General features: G+C 41.1%; 1 protein-coding gene across 1 annotated transcript in view; it reads left to right on the forward strand.

The window, feature by feature from the left end:
- The window catches only part of TMPRSS9 (transmembrane serine protease 9), a 102,530-nt gene that overhangs the window by 3,183 nt on the left and 83,376 nt on the right, over window positions 1-15,971 (forward strand). The window contains exon 2 of the mRNA XM_089675681.1: window positions 10,828-10,955. Within this exon, the coding sequence (XP_089531807.1) occupies window positions 10,828-10,955 (128 nt within the window). The remainder of the gene's footprint in view (window positions 1-10,827; window positions 10,956-15,971) is intronic.

The following is a 15,971-nucleotide window of genomic DNA, read 5'->3' on the forward strand; positions in this document are numbered from 1 at the left end:
GAACCCCTCTGTGTGGAAAACCCATTCCCCAGATGCAGGCAGCCAAGAAAGTCTGCTTGCCAATTTTCCACACCTAGGAAGTGAGACACAGGGACTGTCCATTTCTGAAATAAACCCTCCTCAAAAGGATATAGCTGAGAAAAACACTTACATGCCACAAAAGGTTTTCCAGGGTGAGCCCAGTCAATTTACAAGACTAGTTCAAAGAGTGAGTGAGCTGGGAAGATCTGAACAGATTTGGGAATTTTAGGGTGGCTCTAATGCTGGAAACCTTAAAGTGAGCATACTCAGACTACTCAATAAGAGTAGCAGTGATATTCATCCGGTGTTTCATCCGGATCTAATTCCTAAGAAGCAAAGGGTAGATCTCCTTTTTCAACTGACTTTACAAGAGTAAAGTCAGGGACCAACTCAAGAGGAGAAACTGAAAAGGCTCATTTGCAGGACCAAAGATCCTGCAATAGAATTCAGACATGGTCGTAGTTAATACCTCTCCAGAGAGGCAGGAGACGTTCCTAGAACCGTAAGCTGAATCTGAGTTGGCGAGGACATCTAACCCATTTCTCCTGCATCTGCAATCTGCTATGTACCCAAAAGGTACCCTCAACACCCACTGCTTTGCCAGGCACATGATTCTGGAACTCAGAAAGCAATCCACCAAAATGCTCTAGTACAGAATGAAATTTATTCCTAACTAAAAGCCAAAGCATTTAGGGGGTAGACATCGACCCATTCATAAGGGCTTACTAAATAGATACAGTGTATGAGGACTCAGGATGTGATAAGTTATAAATAAAAAGGGAGCACTACATCAAAGTTCAGCAGCTGGTTTGAGCAGAAGAAAAGACATAATACCAGAATGGACTGTAGTAGTAATAAAGAGTGGGAAAAATTAAAAGTAAAAAAGGAGGAAAGCTACAAAGGCTAAAATGTGTTAAGCTGGCTATACACTAGTAGATTTTGGAACAATCGTTTGTACAAAAATTCTCAGTACATTTGATGAGATTTTGAATGGTGTTCAAAAGTACTTCAAAATTATATTTTTTGTTTTTAACATTCGATTTGCTGTAATTTCCTGAACAAAAGCTACATACACTGTTAAAAATCCGTTTATTAAAAAAAATAAAAAAAATTCAATCCTGCTCCTTCAAATTTTCTCATCGCTATGATTGAAAATGCACATCAATGTAACACCACTAATGATTAGAAAATCAAACAAATGTTCTTAAATTAAACAAAATGGACCATAAAGGGGGCAGCGGCAGGACAAGGTCTTCTAGCACCCAAAGGGAATGCACCCACCATCCCCCTTCCCCCAAGGGCTGTCCATGAGCCCTAGTGTTATAACATTTTGGCCCAAGGGCAATAAATGGGATGGAGGGATTTGCTGCTGGTTAAACAAATGTAACTTAGTTATAATCAGAAAGGCAAAACAGAGCCAGGAATCCATTAACATTACCATAATTAAAATTCGGTTCAAAATTTTTAATGTGCAAAGTTTTTTTTGCAGTCTACCTCTCTCATAAATAAACCATAATGCAAGTTTCTGGTACAAATCAAGCTACAACAACAACTTTCAATTGCAAATAAATAATAAATGAAGAGCAGGACTGTGCTGCCTTGCTGACAGCTCATTCCTTCAAAATAATCAGCAGAACTTTGCTGTCATCTTGACAGCTGGTCTGTTGTGCTCTGTTCATCAAGTGTGTTAGCACTCTATAAACTGTCACTCTGACATCAGAACTCTGCAGATTGCACTTGATGAACAGTTTTACCAGTGTAATCTGCACAAGGTGTTCTCTTAGTAATATTAGGGCCTATTTTACTAAAGACAAAGACTTTGCAAGTAAAGTTGTACTCATTTTCCCCAGAGCTTAGTGAATGTGGTAAAGCTTCACTTTGTGTAGAATACCCAGTCAGGTGCAAGGAAAATAAAAACACAGCATTTTTGCTTGTACATGATTGGATGATGGAAATCACCAGAGCTTCACCACGTTCACTGAGCTCTGGGGAAAATTAGTGCAAATGCATTTGCAAAGTGCACATTTGTTCTTCTTCTGCAATCTAAGCACTAAAAGTGTGATCTCTATAACTGATCCAGTTGTGGTGAGATAGCTTTAACTTATAGTCTCAGTAGCCTGGCAGATAGAGAATCAATACAATTGACATTTTGCAGATTGTAGAAAGCTTTAATCCAAAAACTTGTGCAAATCATAACAGATGAACATCATATCAAAAAGCATGATCTATTTATCTCCAACGGAATACAGTACATTTGGTGGATGGAGGCTAAAGCCTGAAGAAGAAAGGTGGGACTAACTACACAGAGCATCCCTTAGCTATGGAGTGAGGAAGGGACAAAATTATTAAAGGCAAACAAACAGACAAGGAACATGTAACATGATACTCCCCATCAAAATCTAATCTATGATTTCAGATAATAAACATTTGAGAGTCACGTCCAAACATTACAGTTCCATGCACACTGGTTTAACAAATGCTTGTGCCCGTGGCAGAAAAAAAATGCAAATTTTGAGAGTCTTTTGTTCTAGTGTTTAGAAGTGTGTAGGAACATTTAGCATTTTTTTCTGCCAGAAAACCGCTGTCAAAAATGCAAAACAGAAGGGTTTTTTCTGCTTCTAAACGCTGAGCTTAAAATATGCCTCTTAACTACCTAATGTGCATGGACACATAGTATAACACTGAGTTATGCCTTTCTACAGACAAAACAGTTTTACTAAGCAGCGTGCATAGACTCTACAATTGAAAAATCTATTCCAGGAATGCCTGAAAAAGAAGAAAGAGGAGAACAAGAGGAATAATGGAAATGTTAACAAACTGTAAAACTTTTGAAGTCATTACTGATGTCTGTAAGATGGCACAGAAGACAATTCTTATCTTCAGCGGAGAAGGCAAAAACATGCACCAGTCCCTTTTATCTCCCTTGAATCAAGTTCTTCAGAGGGGAAGGCAGCAACATGCACCAGTCCTCCTTACCTCCCTTTGAATCAAGTTCTTTAGAGGGGAAGTCAACAGCATGCACCAGTCCTTCCTACTTCCCTTTACATCAAGTTGTTGGTGTAGGAGACAAATCTTCTTCCTTGACAAAAGAAGTACCAGTTCAAATGTATAATCAGTGAGAATTGTGATGGGATCACTATTCAAGAAGTCAGGTGGGGATGACTATGATATATCCAGAAATGCAGCAGCTGGAACAGCATGGGTGCTGCGATCCACAGGAACATGTGCCATTGATTGGGATTGGAGAACTTTCTGATGCATTGTAATCTGTTACTGGCATACACATAAAACTGTCTTGTTTGTTTCTGTGTATATCCCACTGTCTGTGTAAAAGTGAAAAGAGTCTTTCAAATTCATGTTTTATAAGCTCAGCAATTTCAACAGCTAATATGGCTGCACAGAGTTCAAGCCTTGGAATGGTATTGGGTCAGCTCGGCCTTACTGAGGACAAAACCCACACTTACTTTGTCTCTTGGATCTATAACTTTGAGGTAGGCTACCGCAGCTCTTGTTTCAATAGAAGCATTAGGGAAAACATGGATCTCTTTTCTTGTGGCATTCATTAGGGATAAAGAGCGTGGCATCTGAAGTTGTTCTAGTGCTTTTCAAGAACTCTTTTCATGATTCCCATCTTTGTTGTTTCTCTCTGGGTAATGGGGTATCCCAGTCAATGTTTTCAGAAGTAAGCTATCTTAGAAGTATCTTACCATGAATGTTAAAAGGGTGCTATGAAACCCAGAGGATCATAGATGCTGTTTATAGCAGACAAAACTCTTTGTTTCATGAAGAGCTTGTCACAAATTAATGCCTGAAATGTGACCATGTCTTCTTTGACATCCCAAAACAAAAACCCTAACGCTGTGTTATGGGAACAGCTACAAAAAGGTGGAGAGATGGGTGGTGCATGTAAAAGCTCTTCATCCTAGTGTGAACATGGGGGCACACTAATGTGCCCCCATGCTTGCTGCCCAGGGGATCCAATGACTGGGGTCAATTCATATTCGCAGAGTTCCTGTGTTTCATCACAGCGAGCACCTTTAGCTGGTTTGTATGCTATAACAATGCATTTTATGTACAGTATCTATGAATATAATTTATGATTCTGTAAAATATTGTTTACATTTTTTTGATTAATAAACTTATATTTGAATAATAAATATATCAGGACTCTCCCTCTCTCCTGAAGAAGCAGTTAATTGTCCATGAAATGCATAGAGAAAAAAAACACTAATTCCCTATATCCTATGGCTGATGTAGAAACTGGTTACAGAAGTACTTAAGATGATATTTTTTTAATTTACACTTTGCATCTGTATTTTGGATCCAAGGTGACTGTTACATGAGGGAATTGGACAATTTTGTGTTTAACAGTTCTTTATGCACCCCATAAAGTCCATATGTTTGCAAAATGTAGCTGTAAGGGGAAAATCCGTTCCTAGCTTGAATCCCTTTACACTAATAGCATAGTAATCAGAGGGAAGGACCTTTATTACTTTGCCACTGTTAGAAATAAGTTTGTGAAGCCTAAGATTGCCAGTGGCAAGCAAATTCTAAGTTCTTTTGAGAAGAACTGCTTCTTCTTCTGTGGGCAGAGATTTGAGCATGTTGTCTATATAGAAATTATTTTTCAATAAATCGAGTGCATCAGATCAGAATTCATTTTCACCTTCTTGAGCTGTCCCTTCTCAGCCCATAAATTATGAAGCCCTTTAAATTATGAAGTAGGAGAAGGCTATTACCGAAAACATGCACTTTCATTCGGTAGTCTATGATTGCATCACTGTCATCGTAACCCAAGGAAGTTTCTGTTGTCTTTTTGAACGATGAAACATTGAAAGATTTCTTGAATGTCAGCCATAACAGCAACTGGTTCTTTTCTGAAGTAGAGCAAAATGCCTATAATGTTGTTGTTCAGATTAGGCTAGGCAGGAAGAACTTTGTTGAGGTCTACACCTTCATATCGAGCACTTGAGTCAAAAACTACTCTGATCTAAATTGGCTTGTGAGGATGGTACACACCAAAGCATGAGAGATACCAACATTCCTCTCCTTCTTTGAGAGGTGGTGCAGGCTCAGCATGATCTCTTGCAAACACCTTCTGCATAAAGTCAACAAAGTGTTTTTTCCTGGTTTTCTGTTCAGGGTGCATTGTAAAGAAATAAATTAAGCTTCTGCATGTTGACTATTATTTGGTAGTTTCTTCCTTGAGGCATGAAATGGTAGTGGTACTACCCAGCTGTTGGAATTGTTCTGATATAACTCCTTACTCATAGTTTTTAGGAACTCCTTGTGTTTAGTTGTTACATTGAAAAGTGTGGTGCTGAAGGGCCTTGTCATTGCTTTGTGTGAAGAAATGTTGCATGCCTTTACTGAAAAGTCATTTTTCGATATGGTAGTGATGTGGGCACTGTGCGACCATTTGGAAGGACATGTGTCTTCAGAGAAGAAACTGTGTAAGACCACCTGATGTTACCCAGTCTCTGCCGAAAAGCAGGAGAATATCAGCATTTCTGTCAAGAACTGGTATGTGGTCAGCTTTGCCCCTCAAAAGGTGAGAGGCAGCTGCAGGAGTAGGGATCAACTCTCTGTTGGTTGGAATCTGTTGCCCTCAATGAGAGTGGGCAATGATATTTCTATTTCAGGAAAGCTACTACAAGACCAGTGGTTCCCCTGCCTGAAACTTCAGCACAGGTATCAAGGGTGTATGGCAAGGCATCTCCTGTTATGTTTATCATGTCAAAAAAGCTTTGATTTTGCAAGAGACCTGTTACCTCAATCATCTAGAACAGTATACAGTCTTAGAGCTTTTTCAGGTTGACCCTTGGGGTATACACGAACTGAGCATATTTTGGCACAGGATTTGTTATGGAGACCATCTCCACAGACATCTGTACATGTAGAGAAAACTGGAGTATGAGGCACTGTGTGGTGTGTGCTCTCCCTGCCATGCTTTGCTATAGTAGGATTACCTGTAGAGAGAGTGGCACTGTCTTGAAATGATTGAAGCGATTGCACATGATCTTCACTGTCACATTCTACTCAATAATAGACTTACAGTCTTTAGTATGGTGTTTTGTGGAAGTTGGGGTTGGTTTACTAAAGGAAAATACACTGTGCACTGCAAAATCTGAGAAGAAACTCTGAAATGGGAGGAAGCTCTGCTGATTTATATAATCCAATCATGTGCAAGCAAAAATGCTGTTTTTTTATTTTCCTTGCATGTCTTTGGTTATTCTTTGCAAAGTAAAGCTTTATCTCATTTACTAAGCTCTGCAGCAAGTGCACTTGTAAAGAACAGTATTAACAGTAAATCAACCTTTATGTGTTCTTGTAAGGGTTTCTTTCTGAAATCAATATATTTCCTACACAGATGTGGTATGTTATGTGTGGGACAATGGCGATTTGCATTCTCTATTTTCCTGTTCTCATTCTTTTCTGGAACAGGAGTAGGTTCCTGTAGAATATAAGTGCTTTTCACAGACACTGGACCTCTGTGGCAGTATGTGAAATGTGTGAGCTTGTAGATCTTGGAGAAGGTGGACCGAGGGGGTTAGACTCCCCAAAGGTGAAACTTGAATCATGCTCAGTATCTGCAATCCTCATAATGAACTCACAGAAGTAGGAAATGTAAGGAAAGGAAAGTTAATTTTCTTCTTGTACCTTGATGCAAGTAATGCCCATTTTTCCTGTATGCCATAAAGTAACTTGGAGACTATTGGGTTAACCCCACAAGTGGTATCTAGGTAAGTGAGACTGGGAGGTGGGTATCAGCCTTGGTGAGTTGAAACTCCAAGAGAAAGTCACTGAGCTCCTAAAACTTTAGATTATCTCTGAAAGATATTTTTGAGAAACTACAACCTTTTAAATAGAGCATCCTTAAAGGCTTTTGGGCTGCTGAAACTATGTTCAAGTCTGTCCCAAGTAGCATTAAGACCCGCAGCAAAGGTGTTCATACCCGACACTGACTCAGAGTTAACTGTTGTGTTGGGTTGCATCTGTGGAGCAGTGTATTGTCCATTATCTGTATCTGTACTGATGTCTACAGTTTACTGTAGTGCAAAAGCCTGGTGTACTGAGGGATGAGTAAGTAGATAGTCTTGAGAAGTGGTAGGCGCAGTGTACTGACCTTGGTTGAGTTATACAGCTGCTGTGGCCGGGAGCTGAAGTTTTCGGGGAGAGTGTGAGCAATATGAGGCGCATGATGCAACTGAGTGTCTGCTGATGTCACATCCTTCACTTTCGCTCGCAGCTGGCTTTAGGGGGACAATTCACTATCTTACCACATCCAAGCATTAATTAACTAGATTAAGCTCATCAAATCCCTTTAATACTTTCTACGAATCTTCAGTGTTGTACCACTTTAAATGGTTAGTACAGCATATTTAGGGCACAGTTTTTGATAACTCTCATAGGTAGCAATGATTTGTTTGACAAAATTATTAAAGGCAAACAAACAGACAAAACATGTGTTACATGATAACAGTCTTATTGTGTTTAGTAAACCAACCCCACTGCTTTATACAGAAATAAAGATGTAGTACATTTTTAAATTGACAAAATGGATAAGCATGAAAAAAGTCTAAATATTAACAATTTAAGAAATCCGCAGGAAAATAGAGGAGAAGGAGGGAAATTAGTTAATTAGGGCTGATTAGGGAAAAGGAAATAAGTGGTTAAATAGAAATATATTTTATTTATTTATTCATCTTAATGGTAAGGTTTTTTTTAACTGGAATCCTATATGGATGAAAGGCCACCCCTTTGATATTTGAAGGAATAAAGTCGAGTATATACACTGCTCAAAAAAATTAAAGGAACACTTTGGAAACACATCAGATCTCAATGGGGAAAAATATCATGCTGGATATCTATACTGATATGGACTGGATAATGGGTTAGGAACACAAGGATGCTCCATCGTTTGATGGAAATGAAAATAATCAACCTACAGAGGACTGAATTCAAAGATACCACAAAAATCAAAGTGAAAAAATAATGCAGCAGACTAATCCATTTTGCTGAAATTTCATAGCAGCAACTCAGAATGGTACTCAGTAGTTTGTATGGCCCCCACGTGCTTGTATGCATGCCTGACAACATCGGGGTATACTCGTAATGAGACAACAGATGGTGTCCTGGGGTATTTCCTCCCAGATCTGGACCAGGGCATCAATGAGCTCCTAGACAGTCTAAGGTGCAACCTGGCAGAGTCGGATGGACCGAAACATGATATCCCAAAGGTGTTCAGTTGGATTTAGGTCAGGTGAGCGTGGGGACCATTCAATGGTATCAATTCCTTTATCCTCCAGGAACTGCCTGCATACTCTCTGTCAGGGCAGGGCTGTGGAACGGACAGGTAGGCCTAGTGGCAGGGTAACGCACTGGCTGACGACAACCACAACCAACAGACCGAAGTCCCTCAGGGCGCGGAGTCTAAGTCCCAGGCTGCCCTTCACCAGGGCCCCTGATGGTGGGGATGGACTTGACGCAGCCAGGTACCAGGTCGCGGCCCCCGAGACACCCCGGCTGCGGTAATGGCCGCCGCCAATGGCGTGTAGCTGGTGAGAATGACAATAGCGTAGTCAGGCAAGCTGGGTCGACAACAACGGGACAAAACGGTACAGAACAGTAGACAGAGAATCACAGGTCACGGGCCGGGTTCAGCAACGGAAGGTCAGATCGAAGGAAAACACAGAGAATGGTCTTAATCACAAGCCGAGTCAGAATACCAGAAGAGTCACGAGCGTATACACAGAGCTGTAGGAAGACAAAGACACAAGACACAAGTGCAAAGAGCATGTACGGGCCACAGGCTTATATGTCATCAGCCACACCCCTCTGGGGGATGGACCTCAGAGACCTGAAGGCAAAAATGGATTCCCACCATGCACAGCAGAATCCAAGATGGACGCCAGCACATGGAGTAACAAAACTTCAGGGAAAAGGTAGGACCTTGACACTCTCACCACATGAGGCCAGGCATTGTTGTGCACCAGGAGGAAGCCAGGACCCACTGCACCAGTGTAGGGTCTGACAAAGGGTCCAAGGATTTCATCCCGATACCTAATGGAAGTCAGAGAGCCTCTGTCTACCCTGTAGAGGTCTGTGCATCCCTCCATGGATATGGAGACCATCACTCACCCACCACCAATATGGTCATGTTGAAAGATGTTATAGGCAACATAACGCTCTCCACAGCTTCTCCAGACCCTTTCACATCTGTCATATGTGCTTAGGGTGAACCTGCTCTCATCTGTGAAAAGCACAGGGCACCAGTGGCGGACCTGCCAATTCTGGTGTTCAATGGCAAATGCCAATTGAGCGCTATGGTGCCATGCAGTGAGTACAGGGCACACTAGAGGATGTTGAGCCCTCATGAAGTTTGTTTCTGATTGTTTGATCAGAGACATTCACACTAGTGGCCTGCTGGAGGTCATTTTGTAGGGCTCTTGCAGTGTTCATTCAGTTCAGTTCCCAGCACAAAGGAGCAGATACCGGCCCTTCTGATGGGTTGAGGACCTTCTATGGCCCTGCCCAACTCTTTAGAGTAACTGCCTGTCTCCTGGAATCTCCTCCATGCACTTGAGACTGTGCTGGGAGACACAGCACACCTTCTGGCAATGGCACGTATTGATGTGCTATCCTGGAGGAGTAGGACTGCCTGTGCAACCTCTGTAGTGTCCAGGTATCGCCTCATGATACCAGTAGTGACACTGACCCTAGCCAAATGCAAAACTAGTGAAAAACAGCCAGAAAAGATAAGTAGGGAAAAAATGTAAGTGGCCTCCACCTGTAAAACAATTCCTGTTTTGGAGGTCATCTCATTGTTGCCCATCTAGTGTACCTGTTTCATTTCATTAACACCAAAGCAGCTGAAACTGATGAACAACCCCCTCTGCTACTTAACTGACCAGATCAATATCCCAAGAGTTTACTTGACGCTATACTCTGATTAAAAAGTGTTGCTTTAATATTTTTGAGCAGTGTATAAAGTAATAATAATGTTACATTGTATCTCTCAGATGAGCTTCTGAACAGTGTTGCAAACACTGTACAGATTCCACTTGTTACATAGCAATGGCTGTAATAAACAGCATGAATTACCATCAAGGTGGTTGGGAAGGGACAGCAGAAATTGAGAAGGGACATGATTTTCTATGTTCACTCAACACATGTTCCAAATCACCAACCCTGTAAAACTCCATACTGAGCCTCTAATAAGGCATGGGCCACTGCTGTAATGACTCATTAGGGTTGCTTTACTAAAGGAATAGATACTGTTAACCAGGCAAAATGATTGTTCATTTTGCTTTTCAAAGTAAATGTTAGCAAATAAGGGGAAGCTGTGTTCACTTTTAGTACCCAATCAAGCCTATTCAGTAAGCTAAGGTCTTTCAGCACAGCTGAGTGTGATAGAACTTCACTTGTGAAATGGAGACTAGATCTCTACCTGCTGGATGGATAAAAGACTGTAGAATATTAATATGCAGTATGTCATATTTTGTACTCTCACTTTAGGCTCTTTTATGCATTTTTCCATCTTCTCCATACTGCCTGTGAAAATTGCACTACAGTGAGAAAATAAAAACAAAAATGTTGACATCACTCATTGTGTTGTCTTAAAAGAAATTTGTTTTACTGTGTAATGAAAAGTTCTCTTTATTTGAGTTTCAATACTAGAAAAAATGTAACAGAAATATCTCAAGATTTTGAACTAAAATATATTTGATATACTGTGTAACTTGTAGGCATGGTGTGAAAAATGATTCTGCTTTTAGCTTACCAGCTGCCTTTTATACCTTTTAGCATATTTATCAACACAAAGCCTCACTTTGGTACATACTTTGGAATTACAAGGTCTTCAATATGATTCCAGTTTACAAAACAGTACCTCCATGTACTACAGATCCATAACTGCTACTTTACAGAGACTGGTAGGTAATGCTTCTGATATGTTATTGTCTCCATGTGTCTACTTTTTGGTAGAGCAGCGCTAAACCTTGTGATGGTTTGTTGTGATGCAATATGTGGTTTTCAGACTTGGAGACTGCTCACCAACAACAGTGGTGTCCTGCTGGACCTTCAGAGGAGTCTGCTAAAAATTAAAAGATGGGAGTACCACTGTGCTTACACAGTCCAAAAAAGAATTTATTCTGAAACACAAAGAATTTAATCTTCATGTGTTCATTGGCTATACAGGTGAAACTCGAAAAATTAGAATATCGTGCAAAAGTTCATTTATTTCAGTAATGCAACTTAAAAGGTGAAACTAATATATGAGATAGACTCATTACATGCAAAGCAAGATAGTTCAAGCCGTGATTTGTCATAAGTGTGATGATTATGGCTTACAGGTCATGAAAACCCCAAATCCACAATCTCAGAAAATTAGAATATTTTAAAAAGGTGCAATATTCTTGGCTCAAAGTGTCCCACTCTAATCAGCTAATTAAGCCATAACACCTGCAAAGGGTTCCTGAGCCTTTAAATGGTCTCTCAGTCTGGTTCGGTAGGAATCACAATCATGGGAAAGACTGCTGACCTGACAGTTGTGTAGAAAACCATCATTGACACCATTCATAAGGAGGGAAAGCCTCAAAAGGTAATTGCAAAAGAAGTTGGATGTTCCCAAAGTGCTGTATCAAAGCACATTAACAGAAAGTTATGTGAAAGGGAAAAGTGTGGAAGAAAAAGGTGCAAAAGCAGCAGGGATGACCGCAGCCTGGAGAGGATTTTCAGGAAAAGGCCATTCAAAAGTGTTGGGGACTTTCACAAGGAGTGGACTGAGGCTGGAGTCAGTGCATCAAGAGCCACCACACACAGACGGATCCTGGACATGGCTTCAAATGTCGTATTCCTCTTGTCAAGCCATTCCTGAACAACAAACGTCAGTAGCATCTTACCTGGGCTAAAGAAAAACAGACCTGGTCTGTTGCTCAGTGGTCCAAAGTCCTCTTTTCTGATGAGAGCAACTTTTGCATCTCATTTGGAAACCAAGGACCCAGAGTATGGAGGAAGAATGGAGAGGCACACAATGCAAGATGCTTGAAGTCCAGTATAAAGTTTTCACAGTCTGTGTTGATTTGGTCCACTGTGCTTCATTAAGTCCAGAGTCAACACAGCCGTCTACCCAGAGATTTTGGAGCACTTTATGCTTCCTTCCACAGACGAGCTTTATGGGGATGCTGACCTCATTTTCCAGCAGGACTTGGCACCTGCCCACACTGCCAATAGCACCAAAACCTGGTTCAATGACCGTGGGATTACTGTGCTTGATTGGACAGCAAACTCGCCTGACCTGAACCCCATAGAGAATCTATGGGGCATTGCCAAGAGAAAGATGAGAGACATGAGACCGAACAATGCAGAAGAGCTGAAGGCCGCTATTGAAGCCTCCTGGTCTTCCATAACACCTCAGCAGTGCCACAGGCTGATAGTTTCCATGCCACGCCGCACTGAGGCAGTAATTGCTGCAAAAGGGGCCCAAACCAAGTACTGAGTACATATGCATGCTTATACTTTTCAGAGGTCCAATATTGTTCTATGTACAATCCTTGTTTTATTGATTGCATGTAATATTCTAATTTTCTGAGATTGTGGATTTGGGGTTTTCATGAGCTAAGCCATAATCATCACAATTATGACAAATCATGGCTTGAACTATCTTGCTTTGCATGTAATGAGTCTATCTCATATATTAGTTTCACCTTTTAAGTTGCATTACTGAAATAAATGAACTTTTGTACTATATTCTAATTTTTCGAGTTTCACCTGTATATAAAGTTTCAGGGTGTGGATCACTAGATCTTTTTATATTGTTCCTAGTTAGGTTGATTAAAGTGTTTGTTGGGGCAAAATAAAACAAAAGACATACAGTATCTCCCAGAAGTGAGTACACCCCTCACATTTTTGTAAATATTTTATTATATCTTTTCTTACACTTTGCTACAATGTAAAGTAGTGAGTGTACAGCTTGTATAACAGTGTAAATTTGCTGTCCCCTCAAAATAACTCAACACACAGCCATTAATGTCTAAACCGCTGGCAACAAAAGTGAGTACACCCCTAAGTGAAAAAGTCCAAATTGGGCCCAAAGTGTCAATATTTTGTGTGGCCACCATTATTTTCCAGCACTGCCTTAACCCTCTTGGGCATGAAATTCACCAGAGCTTCACAGGTTGCCACTGGAGTCCTCTTCCACTCCTCCATGACGACATCACGGAGCTGGTGGATGTTAGAGACCTTGCGCTCCTCCACCTTCTGTTTGAGGATGCCCCACAGATGCTCAATAGGGTTTAGGTCTGGAGACATGCTTGGCCAGTCCATCACCTTTACCCTCAGCTTCTTTAGCAAGACAGTGATCGTCTTGGAGGCAGGGGCGGACTGACAACTCATGGGGCCCCTGGACAATAGGGGATCATGGGGCCCCTGTGTCCTTGCCCAAACTCAAAAAAGCCTATGAAAAAGGTACCAGGGGCATCTTATGGGGCCCCCTACTGACCCTGGGCCCAAGGGCAGTGCCCGAGTTTTCAAATGGTCAGTCCGCCCCTGCTTGGAGGTGTGTTTGGGGTCGTTATCATGTTGGACTACTGCCCTGCAGCCCAGTCTCCGAAGGGAGGGGATCATGCTCTGCTTCAGTATGTCACAGTGCATGTTGGCATTCATGATTCCCTCAATGAACTGTTGCTCCCCAGTGCCGGCAGCACCAGCCCCAGACCATGACACTCCCACACCATGCTTGACTATAGGCAAGACACACTTGTCTTTGTACTCCTCACCTGGTTGCCACCACACACGCTTGACACCATCTGAGCCAAGTAAGTGTATCTTGGTCTCATCAGACCACAGGACATGTTTCCAGTAATCCATGTCCTTAGTCTGCTTGTCTTCAGCAAACTGTTTGCGGGCTTTCTTGTGCATCATCTTTAGAATAGGCTTCCTTCTGGGACAACAGCCATGAAGACCAATTTGATGCAGTGTGCGGTGTATGGTCTGAACACTGACAGGCTGACCCCCCCATCCCTTCAACCTCTGCAGCAATGCCAGCAGCACTCATACATCTGTTTCCCAAAGACAACCTCTGGATATGATGCTGAGCACGTGCACTCAACTTCTTTGGTTGACCATGGTGAGGCCTGTTCTGAGTGGAACCTGTCCTTGTAAACTGCTGTATGGTCTTGACCACTGTGCTGCAGCTCAGTTTCAGGGTCTTGGCAATCTTCTTATAGCCTAGGCCATCTTTATGTAGAGCAACAATTCTTTTTTTCAGATCCTCAGAGTTCTTTGTCATGAGGTGCCATGTTGAACTTCCAGTGACCAGTATGAGAGAGTGAGAGCGATAACACCAAATTAAACACACCTGCTCTCCATTCACACCTGAGACCTTGTAACACTAACGAGTTGCATGACACAGAAGGGAAAATGGCCAATTGGGCCCAATTTGGACATTTTCACTTAGGGGTGTACTCACCTTTTTTGCCAGCGGTTTAGACATTAATGGCTGCGTGTTGAGTTATTTTGAGGGGACGGCAAATTTACATCGTTATACAAGCTGTACACTCACTGCTTTACATTGTAGCAAAGTGTTATTTCTTCAGTGATGTCACATGAAAAGATACAATAAAATATTTACAAAAATGTGAGGGGTGTACTCACTTCCGTGATATACTGTACGTTATACCTACTTACAATACATTCACATTTTTCCATGTTTTGTCCCCTTAAAGACCCTGCAAATAAAGAAAAATACCTGTTAATCTGCTGGACATGCACTCCACATCTAGATCCTGTTATGGGCTGATAATAGACAGTAGTTCTGTGGACTGAGTGGTGTCAGCCCTGTCCTGTTGTCCTTTGCTAAAATATGCAAACCTTTTTAAGAAAAAGAACACTATATATTCCATAGTTCCAACAACATAGAAAGTCAGTATATGACACTGGACAGCCCCTGAATTTCTAACATGATCACAGGTATATATACATATTGAACAAATCGGAACACTTTCAATTTTATATTTAATAGACCAAAAGGTAGCAAATAAGAAATGTTCATTGTTAGGGTTTAAATACAGGTTTTCCAATGGGAACGTTTCCACTGGCTGCTCTCCAACATACAGGAGTCACCATAACTAGGTTTTATTTTTAGCATCACTGAGAAGACAAACAGTTTATCGCTAGATCAGTTTTATTTTTGTTACAATCAATGAAAAATCTCTAAAATTTGGGGTATTTTAATTGCTCCTTTTATCGGTGGTTAAGTATTCAGAAATTGGCTCAACCTAGATGGAAATCAATATGATTTATCTGATAAGAAATTGTTATTATTTTGTAGACATCTTCCAATAACTGGTGTGGCAGCCCTTAAAAGTTTAATGTCTGCTGTGCAAGTGTGCATAAATCATAAAAACGTTAAAACAAAATATTCTTGTTACATATAAAAATACGAGGTGATAAAATGAATAAAGCTAAGTGATACCAAAAAGTCTTTGAGTGTAAAGTCTATCAGTATAGTGCTAAAGATATGAAATCTTCCACCACCAAATCTCAGCTGAACGTAAATCCACCAGTGTATAGACCAACACCTACACCTGTGAGACTGGACACTCACCAGACTCGCTGCTACAGCATGTATAGTCCATATAGCGTGATCACATAAATAAACATGGTCTCAAATATCAACTTCAGCATGGTGTCTGTACCCAGGAACTCCCTGCATTCAAATCCACAGTAAAAATCCCAAAATACAGCTGTACAACTTACTTAGCCAGCCACTGCAAACCAAAAACATGCAGGGACGTGATGTCAGAGTGTGAGCTCCGACCTGATGTAAGCTCCCCTGAAGGTGTCCCATTGGACGAAAAATGTCCAAACGTACTTTACACACAGAGACTTTGTTGTGTCACCTAACTTTATTCTTTGATACACATTTTATTTTATCACCTCATATTTTT

The sequence above is a fragment of the Staurois parvus genome, unplaced genomic scaffold (genome assembly GCF_062004578.1).
Source record: "Staurois parvus isolate SC_StPar_1 unplaced genomic scaffold, SC_StPar_1.0 ptg000013l, whole genome shotgun sequence".
NCBI lineage: Eukaryota > Metazoa > Chordata > Amphibia > Anura > Ranidae > Staurois > Staurois parvus.